The following is an 18974-nucleotide window of genomic DNA, read 5'->3' on the forward strand; positions in this document are numbered from 1 at the left end:
ATTCTTGTCTCACATTTAGATCTTTCTTCCATTCTGAGTTTATCTTTGTGTATGGTGAAAGAGAGTGGTCTAGTTTCATTCTTCTGCATGTGGATGTCCAATTTTTCCCAGCACCATTTATTGAAGAGACTGTCCTTTTTCCAGTGCATGGTCTTTCCTGCTTTGTCGAATATTAGCTTTTTTTCCATATATTTTCAGTTTAATGGGAGGTTTTTGATTAAGTGTTCTCAGGATTATGAATTTAAAAAAATTAAGATATTGCTGTGAAATTTTAAAAAATATATATATATTTTATTGGTGTTCAATTTACCAACATACAGAATAACCCCCAGTGCCCGTCACCCAATCACTCCCACCCCCCGCCCTCCTCCCCTTCTACCACCCCTAGTTCGTTTCCCAGAGTTAGCAGTCTTTACGTTCTGTCTCCCTTTCTGATATTTCCCACACATTTCTTCTCCCTTCCCTTATATTCCCTTTCACTATTATTTATATTCCCCAAATGAATGAGAACATATAATGTTTGTCCTTCTCCGATTGACTTACTTCACTCAGCATAATACCCTCCAGTTCCATCCACGTTGAAGCAAATGGTGGGTATTTGTCATTTCTAATGGCTGAGTAATATTCCATTGTATACATAAACCACATCTTCTTTATCCAGTCATCTTTCGATGGACACCGAGGCTCCTTCCACAGTTTGGCTATTGTGGACATTGCTGCTATAAACATCGGGGTGCAGGTGTCCCGGCGTTTCACTGCATCTGTATCTTTGGGGTAAATCCCCAACAGTGCAATTGCTGGGTCGTAGGGCAGGTCTATTTTTAACTCTTTGAGGAACCTCCACACAGTTTTCCAGAGTGGCTGCATCGCTTCACATTCCCACCAACAGTATAAGAGGGTTCCCTTTTCTCCACATCCTCTCCAACATTTGTTGTTTCCTGCCTTGTTAATTTGCCCCATTCTCACTGGTGTGAGGTGGTATCTCATTGTGGTTTTGATTTGTATTTCCCTGATAGCAAGTTATGCAGAGCATTTTCTCATATGCATGTTGGCTATGTCTATGTCTTCCTCTGTGGGATTTCTGTTCATGTCTTTTGCCCATTTCATGATTGGATTGTTTGTTTCTTTGGTGTTGAGTTTAAGAAGTTCTTCATAGATCTTGGAAACTAGCCCTTTATCTGATATGTCATTGCAAATATCTTCTCCCATTCTGTAGGTTGTCTTTGAGTTTTGTTGACTGTATCCTTTGCTGTGCAAAAGCTTCTTATCTTGATGAAGTCCCAATAGTTCATTTTTGCTTTTGTTTCTTTTGCCTTCGTGGAAGTATCTTGCAAGAAGTTACTGTGGCCGAGTTCAAAAGGGTGTTGCCTGTGTTCTTCTCTAGGATTTTGATGGAATCTTGTCTCACATTAGGATCTTTCATCCATTTTGAGTTTATCTTTGTGTATGGTGAAAGAGAGTGGTCTAGTTTCATTCTTCTGCATGTGGATGTCCAATTTACTCAGCACCATTTATTGAAGAGACTGTCTTTCTTCCAATGGATAGTCTTTCCTCCTTTATCGAATATTAGTTGACCATAAAGTTCAGGGTCCACTTCTGGGTTCTCTATTCTGTTCCATTGATCTATGTGTCTGTTTTTGTGCCAGTACCACACTGTCTTGATGACCACAGCTTTGTAGTACAACCTGAAATCTGGCATTGTGATGCCCCCGGCTTTGGTTTTCTTTTTTAAAATTCCCCTGGCTATTCGGGGTCTTTTCTGATACCACACAAATCTTAAGATAATTTGTTCTAACTCTCTGAAGAAAGTCCATGGTATTTTGATACTGATTGCATTAAACGTGTATATTGCCCTGGGTAACATTGACATTTTCACAATATTAATTCTGCCAATCCATGAGCATGGAATATTTTTCCATCTCTTTGTGTCTTCCTCAATTTCTTTCAGAAGTGTTCTACAGTTTTGAGGGTATAGATCCTTTACCTCTTTGGTTAGGTTTATTCCTAGGTATCTTATGCTTTGGGGTGCAATTGTAAATGGGATTGACTCCTTAATTTCTCTTTCTTCAGTCTCATTGTTAGTGTATAGAAATGCCACTGATTTCTGGGCATTGATTTTGTATCCTGCCATGCTACCGAATTGCTGTATGAGTTCTAGCAATCTTGGGGTGGAGACTTTTGGGTTTTCTATGTAGAGTATCATGTCATCGGCGAAGAGGGAGAGTTTGACTTCTTTGCCAATTTGAATGCCTTTAATGTCTTTTTGTTGTCTGATAGCTGAGGCTAGGACTTCCAGTACTATGTTGAATAGCAGTGGTGAGAGTGGACATCCCTGTCTTGTTCCTGATCTTAGGGGAAAGGCTCCCAGTGCTTCCCCATTGAGAATGATATTTGCTGTGGGCTTTTCATAGATGGCTTTTAAGATACTGAGGAATGTTCCCTCTATCCCTACACTCTGAAGAGTTTTGATCAGAAATGGATGCTGTATTTTGTCAAATGCTTTCTCTGCATCTAATGAGAGGATCCTATGGTTCTTGGTTTTTCTCTTGCTGATATGATGAATCACATTGATTATTTTACGGGTGTTGAACCAGCCTTGTGTCCCAGGGATAAATCCTACTTGGTCATGGTGAATAATTTTCTTAATGTACTGTTGGATCCTATTGGCCAGTATCTTGTTGAGAATTTTTGTGTCCATGTTCATCAGGGATATTGGTCTATAATTCTCCTTTTTGGTGGGGTCTTTGTCTGTTTTTGGAATTAAGGTGATGCTGGCCTCATAGAACGAATTTGGAAGTACTCCATCTCTTTCTATCTTTCCAAACAGCTTTAGGAGAATAGGTATGGTTTCTTCTTTAAACGTTTGATAGAATTCCCCAGGGAAGCCATCTGGCCCTGGACTCTTGCGTCTTGGGAGGTTTTTGATTTCTGCTTCAATTTCCTCCCTGGTTATTGGCCTGTTCAGGTTTTCTATTTCTTCCTGTTCCAGTTTTGGTAGTTTGTGGCTTTCCAGGAATGCGTCCATTTCTTCTAGATTGCCTAATTTATTGGCGTATAGCTGTTCATAATATGTTTTTAAAATCGTTTGTATTTCCTTGGTGTTGGTAGTGATCTCTCCTTTCTCATTCATGATTTTATTGAGTCTTCTGTCTCTTCTTTTCAATAAGGCTGGCTAATGGTTTATCTATCTTATTAATTCTTTCAAAGAACCAACTCCTGGTTCTGTTGATCTGTTCCACAGTTCTTCTGGTCTTGATTTCATTGAGTTCTGCTCGAATCTTTATTAACTCTCTTCTTCTCCTGGGTGTAGGATCTATTTGCTGTTTTTTCTCTAGCTCCTTTATGTGTAAGGTGAGCTTTTGTATTTGAGTTCTTTCCAGTTTTTGAATGGATGCTTGTATTGCGATGTATTTCCCCCTTAGGACTGCTTTTGCTGCATCCCAAAGATTTTGAACGGTTGTATCTTCATTCTCATTACTTTCCATGAATCTTTTTAATTCTTCCTTAATTTCCTGGTTGACCCTTTCATCTTTTAGCAGGATGGTCCTTAACCTCCACGTGTTTGAGGTCCTTCCAAACTTCTTGTTGTGATTTAGTTCTAATTTCAAGGCATTATGGTCTGAGAATATGCAGGGGACGATCCCAATCTTTTGGTATCGGTTCAGACCCGATTTGTCACCCAGTATGTGGTCTATTCTGGAGAAAGTTCCATGTGCACTTGAGAGGAATGTGTATTCAGTTGAGTTTGGATGTAAAGTTCTGCAGATATCTGTGAAATCCATCTGGTCCAGTGTATCATTTAAAGCTCTCGTTTCTTTGGAGATGTTGTGCTTAGAAGACTATCGAGTATAGAAAGAGCTAGATTGAAGTCACCAAGTATAAGTGTATTATTATCTAAGTATTTCTTCACTTTGGTTAATAATTGATTTATATATTTGGCAGCTCCCACATTCGGGGCATATATATTGAGGATTGTTAAGTCCTCTTGTTGGATAGATCCTTTAAGTATGAGATAGTGTCCCTTTTCAGCTCTCACTACAGTCTTCGGGGTAAATTTTAGTTTATCTGATATAAGGATGGCTACCCCTGCTTTCTTTTGAGGACCATTCGAATGGAAAGTGGTTCTCCAACATTTTATTTTCAGATTGTACGTGTCCTTCTGTCTAAAATGAGTCTCTTGTAGACAGCAAATATGGGTCCTGCTTTTTTATCCAGTCTGACACCCTGCGTCACCCCAATTAAACGTAGGTTTTTCTTCCTCAGGCCGTGGTTTATTTCCCTTAATCTGTCTTCACGGTCTTTTAATTGTCTGTCTCTTTTTTCCTCAGTTTCCCTCTTTGCCATCAACTTGTCTTCTATGTCACTCACTCGTTCTTCCACCTCGTTAACCCTCGTTGTTAGGACTTCTAGTTTGGATTGCATCTCATTCAATTGATTTTTAATTTCTGCCTGATTAGCTCTAAATTCTGCAGTCATGAAGTCTCTTGAGTCCTTTATGCTTTTTTCTAGAGCCACCAGTAGCTGTATAATAGTGCTTCTGAATTGGCTTTCTGACATTGAATTGTAATTAGATTTTGTAACTCTGTGGGAAAGAGGACTGTTTCTGATTCTTTCTTTTGAGGTGAGGTTTTCCTTCTAGTCATTTTGCTCAGTGCAGAGTGGCCAAAAGCAAGTTGTATTGGGAAAAGGAGAAAAAGAGAGGAGAGAAAGAAGGAAAGAAAAGAGAAAGAGGAAAAAAAAAAGGAAGAAAAAAACAAAAAAAAAAAAGAAGAAAAAGAGAAAGAAAAAGAAAGAAAGGAGAAAAAGGGGGTGGGGGAAGGAAACAGATCAAAAAGCAAAACAAAACAAAACAACAACAACAACAAAAAAAAAAAAGAAGAAGAAGAAAAAGAAGAAACGAACCACCGGGGAGTATCTTCTGATTCTGTGTACTTTAAGTCCCTTGGCTTCCCCTGGAAATTGTCCGTCTAGCTGGTCTTCTGGGGGAGGGGCCTGTTGTGCTGATTTTCAGGTGTTAGCAGCGGGGGAGCTGCTCTGCCTCCTGCCTGGTGCGGGGCTCAGTGGGGGGTTGTTTACCCCGTGAGGCCCCAGGAGCAACAGCCCCAGTGGCGGGGCCAGCTCTGGAAACCTGTATTCAGCTCCGGCAGGAACCACGGAGCTCTCCGTCTGCAGGGCCTGGAGGCTCCGGGGCAGGAGGGTCCTTGCTGTCCTGGGCCCTCCTGGCCTCTGCCTGTCCCGCGGGGAGGCCGGATCCTGGGTGTGTCCCGGCGCCCTGTGCTCAGGAGCCTGCGCTGTTGGATTCGCGCTCCCGGCCCGCAGCCCCCTTCGCGGAGCCCCTCCGAGCTGCTCCGGGTCCCGCCGCGCACTCTCCTGCCCGCCGCAGGTGTCTGTTAGTGTCCCAGGGAGCCGAGGGCATCCCCGCCCTCCTGGGTCCTGCTCTAACTCCCCGCGAGGCCTTTCCGCCCCGGAAGGTTGGTGCAGCTCCTGCGTCTCCGGGACGGGGCTCTCCTGTCCTGGGGACACTCGCCCCGGCCTCAGCCCGGCTCCTCGCGGGGCCCCTCCCCCTTGGAGGCCTTTGTTTCTTTATTTCTTTTTTTCCGTCTTCCTACCTTGATAGAAGCGCGAACTCTTCTCACTGTAGCATTCCAGGTGTTCTCTCTTTAATTCTCAGGCCGAATTCATAGGTTTTCTAGGTAATTTGGTGGAGACAGGTGATTTGGAGACCTTACTCTTCCGCCATCCTGCCTGCTTCCCTGTCGAATATTAGTTGACCGTAGAGTTTAGGGCCCATTTCTGGGTTCTCTATTCTGTTCCATTGAACTATATGTCTGTTTTTATTATTTTTTTTGCCTGTACCACATTGCCTTGATAATCACAGCTTTGTAATACAGCTTGAAATCCAGCATTGTGATGCCCCTGGCTTTGGTTTTCTTTTTCAACATTCCCCTGGCTATTCAAGGTCTTTTCTGATTTCACACAAATATTAAGATGATTTGTTCCAACTCTCTGAAGAAAGTCCATGGTATTTTGATAGGGATTGCATTGAACATGTAAATTGCCCTGGGTAGCATTGACATTTTCACAGTATTTATTCTTCTAATCCATGCTCATGGATTATTTATTTTTATTTATTATTATTTTTCCATCTCTTTGTGTCTTCCTCAATTTCTTTCAGAAATGTTCTGTAGTTTTGAGGGTATAGATCCTTCACCTCTTTGGTTAGGTTTATTCCTAGGTATCTTATGCTTTTGGGTGCAATTGTAAATGGGATTGACTCCTTAATTTCTCTTCTTCAGTCTCATTATATTAGTGTATATCATATCTCAATTTTTAGCTGGAGATCTGAGTCTGGATATTTATTTATTTATTAATGAATTATTTATTTAGATTATTTTGTTTATTCATGAGAGACACACAGAGAGAGAGGTAAAGACATAGGCAGAGGGAGAAGTAGGCTCCCTTCAGGGAGGCTGATGTGGGACTCAAACTCAGGACTACTGGGATCATGACCTGAGCCAAAGGGAGATGCTCAACAACTGAACCGCCCAGGTGCCCCATGGATTTTAGTTATTTAATTGTTTTTCAGAAAAAATAGTTTGATCAATTTGTTGACTAGGGTAATGTCTCAAAACCTTTTTTTTTTTTTTTTTTTTACTATTCTCAAGTATTTATTTTCTCTTCTTCTTGCAAACTTCAATAAAATGATAATAGGTAAGGAATAAAAACTATGATCACTCACAAAAGATAGCAACAATATAGGAGAGGAGATACCAGTGAACAACAAACTTCAGTAATATTTAGAAATTAGAATGCAAGTAAAGTAGTGATAACTAAATTAGTACAGCTGAAGAAAGGAAATTATAACCTGAAAAGCTTATGAAGGGATAGAAATGAAAAGTCATAGTTGAAAAGCAAATCCATTCTGGAGGAATGCATTTCATTTTAGGTCTCAAAGAATTCTTACAGTAATTTTTCAGTGACATTGAATAGCATACAGGAAATAACCAAACACATAGGGAAACAAGGACACTGTAAGTGAGAATCAGAAGAGACAACAGAGAGTAAAGAAAACCCCCCAAACAATTCATTAACTGGAATTATGAGACCAATATTATAAGATAACTATGTAAATTTGAAAATATCTGCAAGAAATAAAAACATAGCTATTAGATTTGAAAGAGAACTAAGTCGAGTTTCTAGAAATTGAGAATAAAAAACAAAGGAATGCAAGGCAAAATGCAAAAAAGGAATACAAACAATAGGAATACAAGAAATAAAATAAAGAGGTAAATAGCTAGATGCAATAGCAAATTAGACTAACTAGAGTTAGTGTACTAGAAGTCAAGTCAGGCAAAACCCTCCAGAATGATGCACAGGAAAAAAATATAGAAAATACTGAAGAGGGGTTAAGTGTCATGGAAGATGGAGGAAAAAGGTTTAATATACATTTAGCTGGAGTTCCAGGGGGAAAAAAGACTATGGGACAGAGACGATACTGGAAGAGACAGTGGCTGAGAATTTTCCAGATCTTATGAGTGATCCCAATTCTCAGACTCAAGTTCCAAAGAATCCCAAGGAGAATAAATGGAAAGAAATCCATTCCTATCTTCCACATTGTAGTGAAACTTTTAAACTAAAGAGAATTTTTTTTTAAAAGAAAAAGATTATTTTCCAAAGATCAGTAGATTCACAGCTGACTTCTCATCAGCAATGTTATAAAGCAGAATATAGTGGAATGATATCTTCAATGAGCTAAAAGAGCATAACTGTCCACCTAGAATTCTAAACCCAGAGAAAATATATTTCAAAAGTAAGGGTAAAATAAAGATGTTTTTATGCCAAAATGCCTTCCATATCATTATTTGTTACTAGCAGATCCTAAATAAGGAAGTTACATCAAGCAGAGAAAAGTTATCTCAAATGAAAGGTCTGAAGTAAAAAAAAAAAAAAGATTAATAGCAAAGAAAAGGCAAAAGTGGATAAATCTGAATGAATACTGGCCTCATAAAACATTGTTACTAATAATATTTTGCTGAATTAAAAGAATATAAGTTAGTATTAAAAGATATGAAACAATATTAATGTAGGGAAGGGGAAATGGAGTTAAAATGTTCTTTCTTTTAAGGATTTATTTATTTGAGAGAGAGAGAGCATGTGCGTGAGTGGAGGGAGTGGCAGAGAGAAAGGGAGAAGCAGACTCCCCAATAAGCAGGTAGCCTGGTAAGGGGCTGATCCTAGGACAAGAGATCATGACCTGAGCCAAAGGCAAATGCTTAACTGAACTGAGCCACCCAGGCGCCCCCGGAGTTAAAATGTTCTTAGGTCCTGTACTATTTAGGAGGAAATGAATTTGGAGGGGCTCTAATATGCAAGTTTATATGATTTTCCTTAGCAAGGCTCAGCAATAGAAGTGAAGATTTGAATGACTGAGGTGATCAAATGTTGCAAATTTTTATAGAGCAGGTGAGAACAGAGAGTAGTTGGACAGTAAAAGAAGTTAAAAGATAGTTATGTATTGAAAGAAAATGTAGAAATGCAGGGATTAGTATTTTTGATGAATATGAAGAGTATATTTCTTGGTAATTAGAGTAAGAAAATTGTAAGTCTATTTTTAAAAAAAGATTTTTATTTATTTGAGAGAGAGAGAAAGCGAGCGAAAAAGAGTAAGCAAGCATGGGGAGGGACAAGCAGACTCTGCATCCAGTGCAGAGCCCAAAATTGGCTCTATCTCAGGACCCCGATATCATGATCTGAGCCAAAACCAGGAGTTGGATGCTCAACAGACTCAGCCCCCCAGGTGCCCCTAGAAGGCTCTTTTTTAATGTATATATAATATATGTATGTAATCTTTGCACCCAATGTGGGGCTCAAACTAACAACCCTGAGATCAAGCAGTTGCCTGTCCTTTTGACTGAGCCAGCCAGGTACTCCTAGAAAGCTATTTTAAAGAGAAGGTAAAACTTGTGGCTTAAAGTTCCTAAGGTAGACCAGGAAGGAATAATGTAAGCCAGTGCCAAAACATGGGGAGAAGGGATCAGAAGTTGGTTATCACAAAAGTATAGAGGAACTGTTGGTTCACAACCTTGAAAGCTACCTGGATGAAATCTAAAACTGGCCCCCCATAAACAGTGATCAAGAAAGACCAAAGGAACAGGCAGACCAATCCAGATTGGTAGACGGCAGATTTATTAAGCAAAGGAACTTACATACAAAGCTTTTCCTGGGTGGCCACAAGATGAGTAGATCTTTGCATCTACCCTCTGGTATCTTAAAAGTTCATATAGAGGTCTTAACCGGGTTCAGTCATGTATACTGTTCCAGATGGCTTCAAAACACATTGCTCCCTCAACATTACATACTTGAACATGGCTCCCACTGTAAGAATGGTGGGCAGAGGATACATTCCAGAGACAGAGGAGGGAGTGAGGAGCCTCTGGTTGCCTGGGTCTGGCTAAAGGGTCAACCAGTAGTTACAACCTTTTGATTACCTCCTCCAATAGGAATGTATAATTGGGTGACAAGACTTTTTTTTCTTTTTCAAGTTTTTATTTAAATTCCAGTTAGTTAACTTACAGTGTAATATTAGCTTCAGGTATAGAATTTAGTGATTCATCACTTTCATACAACACCCAGTGCTCATCACAACACATGTTTTCCTTAATACCCATCACCTATTTAACCCACCCCCGTTTACCTCTCCTCCAGCAACTCTCAGTTTGTTCTCTATAGTTAAGAGTCTGTTTTACGGTTTGCCTCTCTCTCTTTTTTCCCCTTCTATGTTCATCTGTTTTGTTTCTTAAATTCCATATATGGAAAAAATCATATGGTATTTGGGTGACAAGACTTTTAAAAGATATTTAAATCATATACTTAATCTGAAATTAGCAACCTCTTCTCTGAGGGAATAAGTCCTCTTTCAGCTTCTTTCAAGTAAATACTTATCACCTATAACTCACTCTAACACCTGTACCATGCACCATGAGATTAATGAAAATACCCTGAATCAAAATATTCTTTTATGTCCAAAGAGTATAAAGAGTTAAAAAGTCATATTAACACCCAAGTAGATTTAGTTCCAGGAATTCTCAGACATAAGCTTATAAATATAAATTTCCCTTAAAAGATCTCTAATATCGGGATCCCTGGGTGGCGCAGCGGTTTGGCGCCTGCCTTTGGCCCAGGGCGCGATCCTGGAGACCCGGGATCGAATCCCACGTCGGGCTCCCGGTGCATGGAGCCTGCTTCTCCCTCTGCCTGTGTCTCTGCCTCTCTCTCTCATTGTGTGCCTATCATAAGTAAATAAAAATTAAAAAAAAAAAAGATCTCTAATATCTATGATGCTCACCATCAGTTGGTAGGTTTTGTGACAAATCTTTAAGTTTCTTATCTGGGAACTTGATTTTCATGTTTTCTAAAGCATCTTCCAGGTTACTGACATCAACCTTCCGACCTAAAGAAAGAATCAGGAACACAAGAGAAATTTAATGACTTCCCTGAAGGAGAAAATTTCAATAAATCCCTGTGCACCGTGGCTAGCAGAATAAATATCAATGACAACACATTCAAGTGCACAAAGGTAGACAAAATGAAATTAGAATTGTAACCTCTTCCTTAGGCTTGAGGGCAATCTTGCAAAGTACAAATTCATTCTCCAATGAATTATAATGGTAGAACAACAAATTGAAAACTTCTTTCTGGTTAGGTAGGGCATAAATGCTAAGTTTAGTTCTTCTAGTCAACTGAAATGCCTTGAATAACTGCCAATTCTTCACTTCACATTTTCTATGTAGACCCAGATTTAAATCTGCTCTTAAACTAAATTTGACAAAAACCATACTTACTAAGCAGCAAAATGAAAGATTTTGAGCAAGGCTATATTCAAAATAGCAAAATTAGTTCAGATGAGAGGTAATAAGATCCACAAAAGAAAAGCTAAATGATAATACAAATATGAGGCAGGGGAATCTTATTTATCTTTCTTTTTATCGTGTTACTTACCTTTGAAAGATTTCACATCATCTAGCAATCTATTTTTATATACATTTCCATAATCTGTAAGAAAAGGCACAATTGACATCACAGATAAAGTAATATAGAGATTTAAAGAGACAGAACAAATGTATCATTTCACAAAGATACTTTTAAATGATTTGCCTTAGAGATAACTTTGATTTTACCCTTCAGTGTATCTGAAACCACAGAATGGGGAAAATTCTCTGAGTGCTGTGTGTGATGGAGGGCAAAGCCAATAATTGATGGCAAATAGCATAATGGAATATGAACCCATATTTCTTTTACTTTCTTTGACTTTTCCTTCTTTCTCTTACTCCTTTTTCTACTTCCTCTACTTTTAGTTTTGAAGGTGAAAACAATATAGTTGAAAATTTTACATCCAAAGGCAGGATTCAAGAAAATAGAATTGCTGATTCCCAAAGAAAGAACTAAATTACACTTTCCAAAGGAAAAACAAAGCCATGCTAACATTCCTTAGACATTCGTTTTGTTGTTGTTTTAAAATTAGGATATGTTATAAATATAGTTTTTTTTTTAAAGTTGTATTAAACACACAGGACCAACCTCCCTTGAAGGCTCTAGTAGTATTTGAAATGCTAACTATCAACTTGAAGATTTTTCACCAGTTCCAGGTATTCTTTAGGTGTGAATTCTATCCCAATGCCTTCCAGAATATTTTTTACATCTTTGATATTAATTTTTTCTCCTTTAAAAAAGAGAAATGGCAAGTATAGTTGACAATTTTAAGAATTATCTAAGTATTCAAAAAGATGAAACAAAATTGCCCATGTTTACACATCACCATTCCTGGCTTGCTAGATAAAAGACAAAGATATAGCAAGACCTGCTATAGGGGGAAAGGCAGGCAGAGAATTAGAACATATTTCCTTGACCCTAGGGAAAGATGCACTTTCATAACATTGGATAAGAAGGCATAATTCTCAGTAAACTGGGAATTTACATAATTGTCTTATAAATTAGAATGTAAAGGTTAACCTAATATTGCTCTCTGTTTTTCCTAAAATCATTAGATTATTTGGCCAATATCCTAATTTTTACTTCAATTATTATTCTAATGATCTAGATCAAGGATTAGCAAAATCTTTTCTGTAAAGAGCCAGACAGTAAATGTTTTAGAATTTGCAGGATATATTTCCTCTGTTCTAGCTACTAAACTCTGGTATTTTAGCAGAAAGCAGCCATTAATAATACATAAATGAAGAATATGACTGTGTTCCAATAAAACTTTATTTATAAGAGGCAGAGGACTAGATTTGTTGTGTTACCAGTAGTTCGTTTTTTTTTTTTTTTTAGTAGTTTGTTTATCCTTTATATAGATTGTCAGTTTTTTCAGTGGTGAAGACCAGAAGCATTATTACTGGTAAGTATTTTAGAGGATATAGGACTTGCTATGGAGAAATGAGAAAATTTTAAAATCCAGATAACCCAAAGACTTACACAATTAGACACAAGACTTGTAACAACACCCTTGTAATAACCATCTAGGTGAGAAATAAAACACAGATAACACTCTGAGGGGCTCTCATACTCCTTTCCAATCCTTATCCACAATCTTTCTCTAGAGTTAATCACTATCATTTTTGGACACTGATTTCTTGCTTTTCTTTATACATTTCTCACAACTATCTTAAGAAAACAAGTTATTGTTTCTTGAAGAACCTGCACATTATTAGGGTTATGGAACACTACACATTATTTATGATAGCATTTTTATAGAGGCAAATGAAGCAAAATGAAAGACTATGTTGTTATTATGTAGGTAATAGAACTATGACTTTTAAATTTTTATTTATTTTTTTAGAACTATGATTTTTTTTTAAAGAAGAATAGGCAATATAAAATTCAGGATAGTGTTATCTCAAAAGTGGGGAGACATGGTAAAGGGATAGGGAAACAACCATGTGTTGATGCAATGATATTGGAAATATTCTAGTTACTTTGTTGAAGTGGAGTCATGGAAATTAGTACTATGCTTATGGATTTATGTGTTCACTGAAAAGACAAGATGGGAAAATGTCATTAAAGAATTAGAATTTTAATCTTTATGATAACTTTTAACTTGCCTGTAACTGCTGTCACATCACTCACCACTTTTTTCAGAGAAACATTTCCAACAGCTGTAATACAAAATAAAAAATTTGGACAATGACACCAATCAGGAAAAATGTGATATAGGGTCCAATGAAAGTCCATATATTCTATTAAATAATTTGTGTTCACCTTAAATTTATATTTCCTTGTTTGAGTGCTTGATTCTTTATTAATAAGAAGAACAATGGCATTTGGCCCATGTCCCTTGAACACAGGCTCTGACTATGACAAATGTATTATATTTCTAGTTCTTGTTTTCTTTTAAGCACAGCCAAAGGTGATATCTACAGAAGTCAGTTTATTTTGTTTTGTTTGTTTTTGGTGAACCTTACATCTAACACAGATAAGGAAGGGTCTTCACATCTTCCAGCTATTTGCAATAAGCTTTTCTCAAGTATTTCAACTCCTGAATCTATCTTAAAATGGTGGTGACATGTACTTGTTGGATATTTGAGGAAATAATGATGTTCTACTAGTTCCTATTATGGATATTTTTCTCTCAAGTATTTCAGGCTTTCTTGATTAGACATGCATTAATTTCCCCCACTGCTCCCATGTTTGTTTCTCTCTACCATTCTCTGGCATGATAACAGCTGTGAATACCTTCTCAGCAGTAATCATCGTTGAGTAGGATTAATTGGTAACACCGTTACATCGTTGGTAACACCTTTTATATTGAAAAAATAGGAGAAGAAGAGTGCCTCATGGCTCAGTTGCATAAGTGTCTGACTCTTGATTTTGGTTCAGGTCATGATCTCAGGGTCATGAGACTGAGTCTCGCATCAGGCTCTGTGCTGGGAATGGAGCCTGCTTGAGATTCTCTTTCACTCTCTCCTTCTGCCCCTCCCCCTGGCTACTCTCTTGTTCTAATTTCAGATGAATACAAATGAAAAAAGACAGGATTTCTTTTTATTGAAGGCCAAGTTCTTCTCCATGACTCTTAAAAATATCTTAAACTCCTCAAATCAATCTAGTTTTAGAAATTCTTTTTTTTTTTTTTAAAGATTTTATTTATTTATTCATGAGAGATACACACAGAGAGAGGCAGAGACACAGGCAGAAGGAGAAGCAGGCTCCATGCAGGGATCCCAATGTGGGACTTGATACTGGGTCTCCAGGATCAACCCTGGGCTGCAGGCGGCGCTAAACCACTGTGCCACTGGGGCTGCCCTAGTTTTAGAAATTCTTATATGGATCCCAAGATTCTAAGTTCTCCTCTAAAAGGCAAAATACTTGTTTACAATGCTCACCATCCATAGGTTGATTTTGTACCACACTTTTAAATTCTTTATTTTTGAGCTTGATCCCCATGTTCCCCAGAAGTGTGTTCAGGTTATTGACATCGATCTTTCCTCCTTAGAAAGGGATGGAGATGTAAGAAAAAACCAGTTAAGACACAATATGAAAAATAATTCTTGTGCTGATGAGTTAATTCAATTCTCAATAGGCCTGGCTACTGGTTAGAATGTTAACTGGAATTACCTTATTGGAAAGTGGTTTGGTAGTAACTATTATGGTTCTTTGAAATGTTTATAACTTTTAGCCCACTAATTCCATTTGTGGGAATGCAGAAAAGGCTATGCCAAAGGGGAGAGGGAAATGTTCATTATAATCTTACTTGTAATAAGGAAAGAAAGAAGGAAAGAAGGAAAGAAAGAAAGAAAGAACCCACAATTTAAATTTCTAATGACAAGGTACTGGAAAGTAAACCATTGTATCTTCAATCTACAGAAAGTTACGTAACCATAGCTGGTACAAAAGGTGACTACCACAGGCAAAAAAACTGTTATTTTATAGGATGAAGTTACATCATGCAATCATTTAACATATATGAGTTAAAATCATATGCACAGTGAAAATACACATAAAATGAACAATGTAAATGCACTTGACTCTGACATTCTGTAGTTAGCAAACACATAAATAGAATGAACCTTAGATGGACAACATCAATTTATTATTCCATCATATGGATTCATTTCCCCTATGTCTATCATATTGTAAGTATCTTAAGTCAATGTGATTCTAGTATTAGATGCAGTTTTTTTAATATTATGGCTCTTAGGCAAGTAAACTATGTAATTGCTTAACTATAGCAATAACAATGTATTCCATCACTGGAAGAAAAAGTGACTAGTATGTTGGTATCTCTTATAGAGTCTTCCAATGGAATTTCAGAGCACTTTTGACTCAATGAGATTATTACTATTTTAACTATATAGGATTTCATAATATTAAGAATGGTAATGATTGGATAGCAGGATTATGAGTGATTATTTTATCTTTAATTTAATTTATATTTATTGGTCATGTAACACCTTTTATATTGAAAAAATAGAAGAAGAAGGGTGCCTGAGTGGCTCAGTTGCTTAAGTGTCCGACTCCTTCTTTTTTTTTTTTTTTTAAGATTTTATATATTTATTCATGCGAGAGGCAGAGACACAGGCAGAGGGTAAAGCAGGCCCCATGCAGGGAGCCTGACGTGGGACTCGATCCCGGGTCGACAGGACCATGCCCTGGGGTGAAGGCGGCGCTAAGCCGCTGAGCCACCCGGGCTGCCCTAAGTGTCCGACTCTTGATTTCGGCTCAGGTCATGATCTCAGGGTCATGAGACTGAGCCTTGCATTGGGCTCTGCATTGGGAATGGAGTCTGCTTAATATTCTCTCTCTCCCTCTCCTTCTGCCCCTCCCCCTGGCTTATTCTCTTGTTCTCTCTCTCTAAAAAAGCTAAAAAAGAAAAGAAAGAAAAATAGAAGAAAACTAACAATTCACAGCTGAGCATTATCATGATTATTTTCAGTACTATGAAGGCTAATAGTCTAATCAGACCTATCCAAAAGTACATAGAAAGATAACTGGGGCAGCCCGGGTGGCTCAGCAGTTTAGTGCCTGCCTTTGGCCCACGGCATGATCCTGGAGACCCGGGATTGAGTCCCACGTCAGGCTCCGTGCATGGAGCCTGCTTCTCCCTCTGCCTGTGTCTCCACTTCTCTCTCTCTCTCTCTCTCTGTGTCTCTCATAAATAAATAAAATATTAAAAAAAAAGAAAGATAACTGTGGAGATCTTGAGTACTGATTTTTTTGTCTGACCCTGGAATTAAGCCTACACAGGATCAAAAAAAACAAAAAGATGATAAGATTAATAATATATAGAAGGAATGGCAAAGGAATCATGATCTAGTAACTAGGAAAAAATATAAATACAGAGATTAAAAATCTCAATTTTACATACTTTCTCATTGTTTCTTACTCACCTTTGAATGACTTCAAAGCTGATAGCAATCTATTCTGAAAAACTTTCTTATTATCTGTAAGAAAAGGCACAGTTTAGGACAGAGAATGAGTCACAAATAGAATATAATGGTCAGGCTTTCCTTTGTGTGACCAACTTTAGAAATATACCCGCTTTCACCTTCAAATCATGATGAAGCTAAGCAATGAAAAAGTTCTCACTCTGGTATAGAGTGATAGTATGGTGTAGAGGTAAAGAGCCAGAGTTCAAATTCTAGCTCTATTGCTGCCTACTTTTGTGGCCTTAAGTAACAAACTGTGGCCTTTCTGTGCCACAGTTTCTACTATAAAATGGGCATATGGTGTCATCATTGTGAATTGTGAGGACAGAACCTGACACAACATAAGGGCTTAACAAATGTTAGCGGTTATTGTACTAGATCTAGTAATTGATCCAGTAATCAAATTACCAGGTATCTACTCCACCCCGCTTCTGCCCCCACAAATACAAAAACACTAATTCAAAGGGATACATGCATCCCTATGTTTATAGCAGCATTATTTATAATAGTCAAATTACGGAAGCAGTCCAAGTATGTATTGATAGATAAATAGGTAAAGAAGAGGTGGTATATATATATATAGCATATTTTATATATATGTGTTTGTGTGTGTGTATATATATATATATACACACACCATATTTTATATAAATAATGGAATATTATTCAACCATAAAAAAGAATAAAATTTTGCCATTTGCCACAACATGGATGGAGCTAGAGAGTATAAAGCTAAGTTAATGGAATAAGTCACTCACAGAAATATAAATACCATATGATTTCACTCACCTGTGTAATTTAAGAAACAAAACAAAGGAACCAAGGGAAATAAAAGAGGGAGAGAGACAAACTGAGAAACAGACTCTTAACTACAGAGAATAAACTCCTGTAGGTGGGGTAATGGGTGAAATAGGTGATGAGGATTCAGAAGTACACTTGTGGGTGCCTGGGTAGCTTAGTCAGTTAAGTATCTGACTTCAGCTCAGGTAATGATCTTAGAATCTTTGGATCAAGCCCCATGTTGGGCTCCCTACTCAGCAGGGGGTCTGCTTGTCCTTTTCCCTCTGCTCCTCTCTCTGCTCATGCTTTCTCTCTCTCAAATAAATAAATAAAATCTTTAAAAAAGAAGTACATTTATTATGGCACTGGGAGATGTATGGAATTATTGAATGACTATATAGTACACCCGAAACTAACATAACACTGTATGTTAGCTACATTGGAATCAAAATAAAAACTTAATAAAAAAAAGAAATTGAACTTAACAGAGGGAGGAGTTTTTAGGGTTTATCTCTGGGAAGGATAAGGATTAGGAAAAGGGACTCTCCGGGATCCCTGGGTGGTGCAGCAGTTTGGCGCCTGCCTTTGGCCCAGGGCGTGATCCTGGAGACTCGGGATCGAGTCCCACGTCGGGCTCCCGGTGCATGGAGCCTGCTTCTCCCTCTGCCTGTGTCTCTGCCTCTCTCTCTCTCTCTCTCTGTATCTGTCATAAATAAATAAAATATTAAAAAAAATAAATAAATAAAAGCGATTTTCATTAAAAAAAAAAAAAAAGGAAAAGGGACTCTCCAAGGGCAATGTTAGGAAAAGTGACTTGGGGAGAGAACAGGAATTTAAGAGGACTTCTGAAATATTTACTGAGAGACAAGATGTAAATTCTCCTTTCCTCTGCCTTTCAAAATCATCAGTAACATCTTTTCTCAACACTGATTTTGTGGAAAAGGATTCTTTTGACAGTTGAATTCTGTACTTGTATTGGCACAGAGTAATAATAAACTTTATATGGAAGCAAGAGCTGAGGATGAGTACAGGTAACATCCGAACATGTGTCACTTTAAAATATAAATATTACAACTAGACCCATAAAACTGAACTCTCCAGAGGTTACAGATGCAGCTTACCATCAACTGGTAGTAATTTTTGTAGTTTAAGACATTCCTTATCATTGACTTCTACTCTCATGTCTCCAGAATGTTCTGCAGATCACTGGCATCAATTTTTTCTCCTTTTAAAATACAGAGTGTTTATAGGTGAGAATTTTAGAAATTAACAACTCAATATTACAGAGGCTCAAGAGGTTTATAAGAACATGTTATTGACCTATATGATGAATATTTTAAAGTATACTTAAGATAGCTTATACTGCATCATTCTCAATTTGGGATTAAAGAGCAAAGGTAAAATCATTCATTTGGGGAAAATAATAGTGAAAGGGAATAAAGGGGAAAGGAGAAAAAATAAGTGGGAAATAACCAGAAAGGGAGACAGAACATGGAAGACTCCTAACTCTGGGAAATGAACTAAGGGTGGTAGAAGGGGAGGAGGGCAGGGGGTGGGGTGACTGGGTGGCGGGCACTGAGGTGGGCACTTGACAGGATGAGCACTGGGTGTTATTCTGTATGTTGGCAAATTGAACACCAATAAAAATAAATTTATTATTAAAAAAACAAAATAAAATCTCATAATTTAGAAAGTAAAAAAAAAAAGCAAAGGTAAAATAGGATGTGGAAATTGTGTGTCATTAGAAGTCAAAGCAAATTTGTTCCTAAATTATTG

General features: G+C 37.7%; 1 protein-coding gene across 4 annotated transcripts in view; it reads right to left on the minus strand.

Annotated features, from left to right (window-relative positions):
• LOC140607046 (uncharacterized) overlaps positions 1-18974 on the minus strand; it is a 64137-nt gene that overhangs the window by 35903 nt on the left and 9260 nt on the right. For 3 of the 4 annotated variants that reach the window (XM_072781360.1, XM_072781359.1, XM_072781364.1), the window contains exons 4-9: positions 18320-18423; positions 16380-16433; positions 14376-14480; positions 13098-13151; positions 10999-11052; positions 10346-10450 (exon numbers count right to left, since the gene is read on the minus strand). In XM_072781360.1, the coding sequence (XP_072637461.1) occupies positions 10346-10450; positions 10999-11052; positions 13098-13151; positions 14376-14480; positions 16380-16433; positions 18320-18380 (433 nt within the window). In that variant the 5' untranslated portion in view covers positions 18381-18423. The remainder of the gene's footprint in view (positions 1-10345; positions 10451-10998; positions 11053-13097; positions 13152-14375; positions 14481-16379; positions 16434-18319; positions 18424-18974) is intronic. The other variant, XM_072781362.1, reaches the window with a different exon arrangement.

Source organism: Canis lupus, chromosome 16 (genome assembly GCF_048164855.1).
Source record: "Canis lupus baileyi chromosome 16, mCanLup2.hap1, whole genome shotgun sequence".
Taxonomy (NCBI): domain Eukaryota; kingdom Metazoa; phylum Chordata; class Mammalia; order Carnivora; family Canidae; genus Canis; species Canis lupus.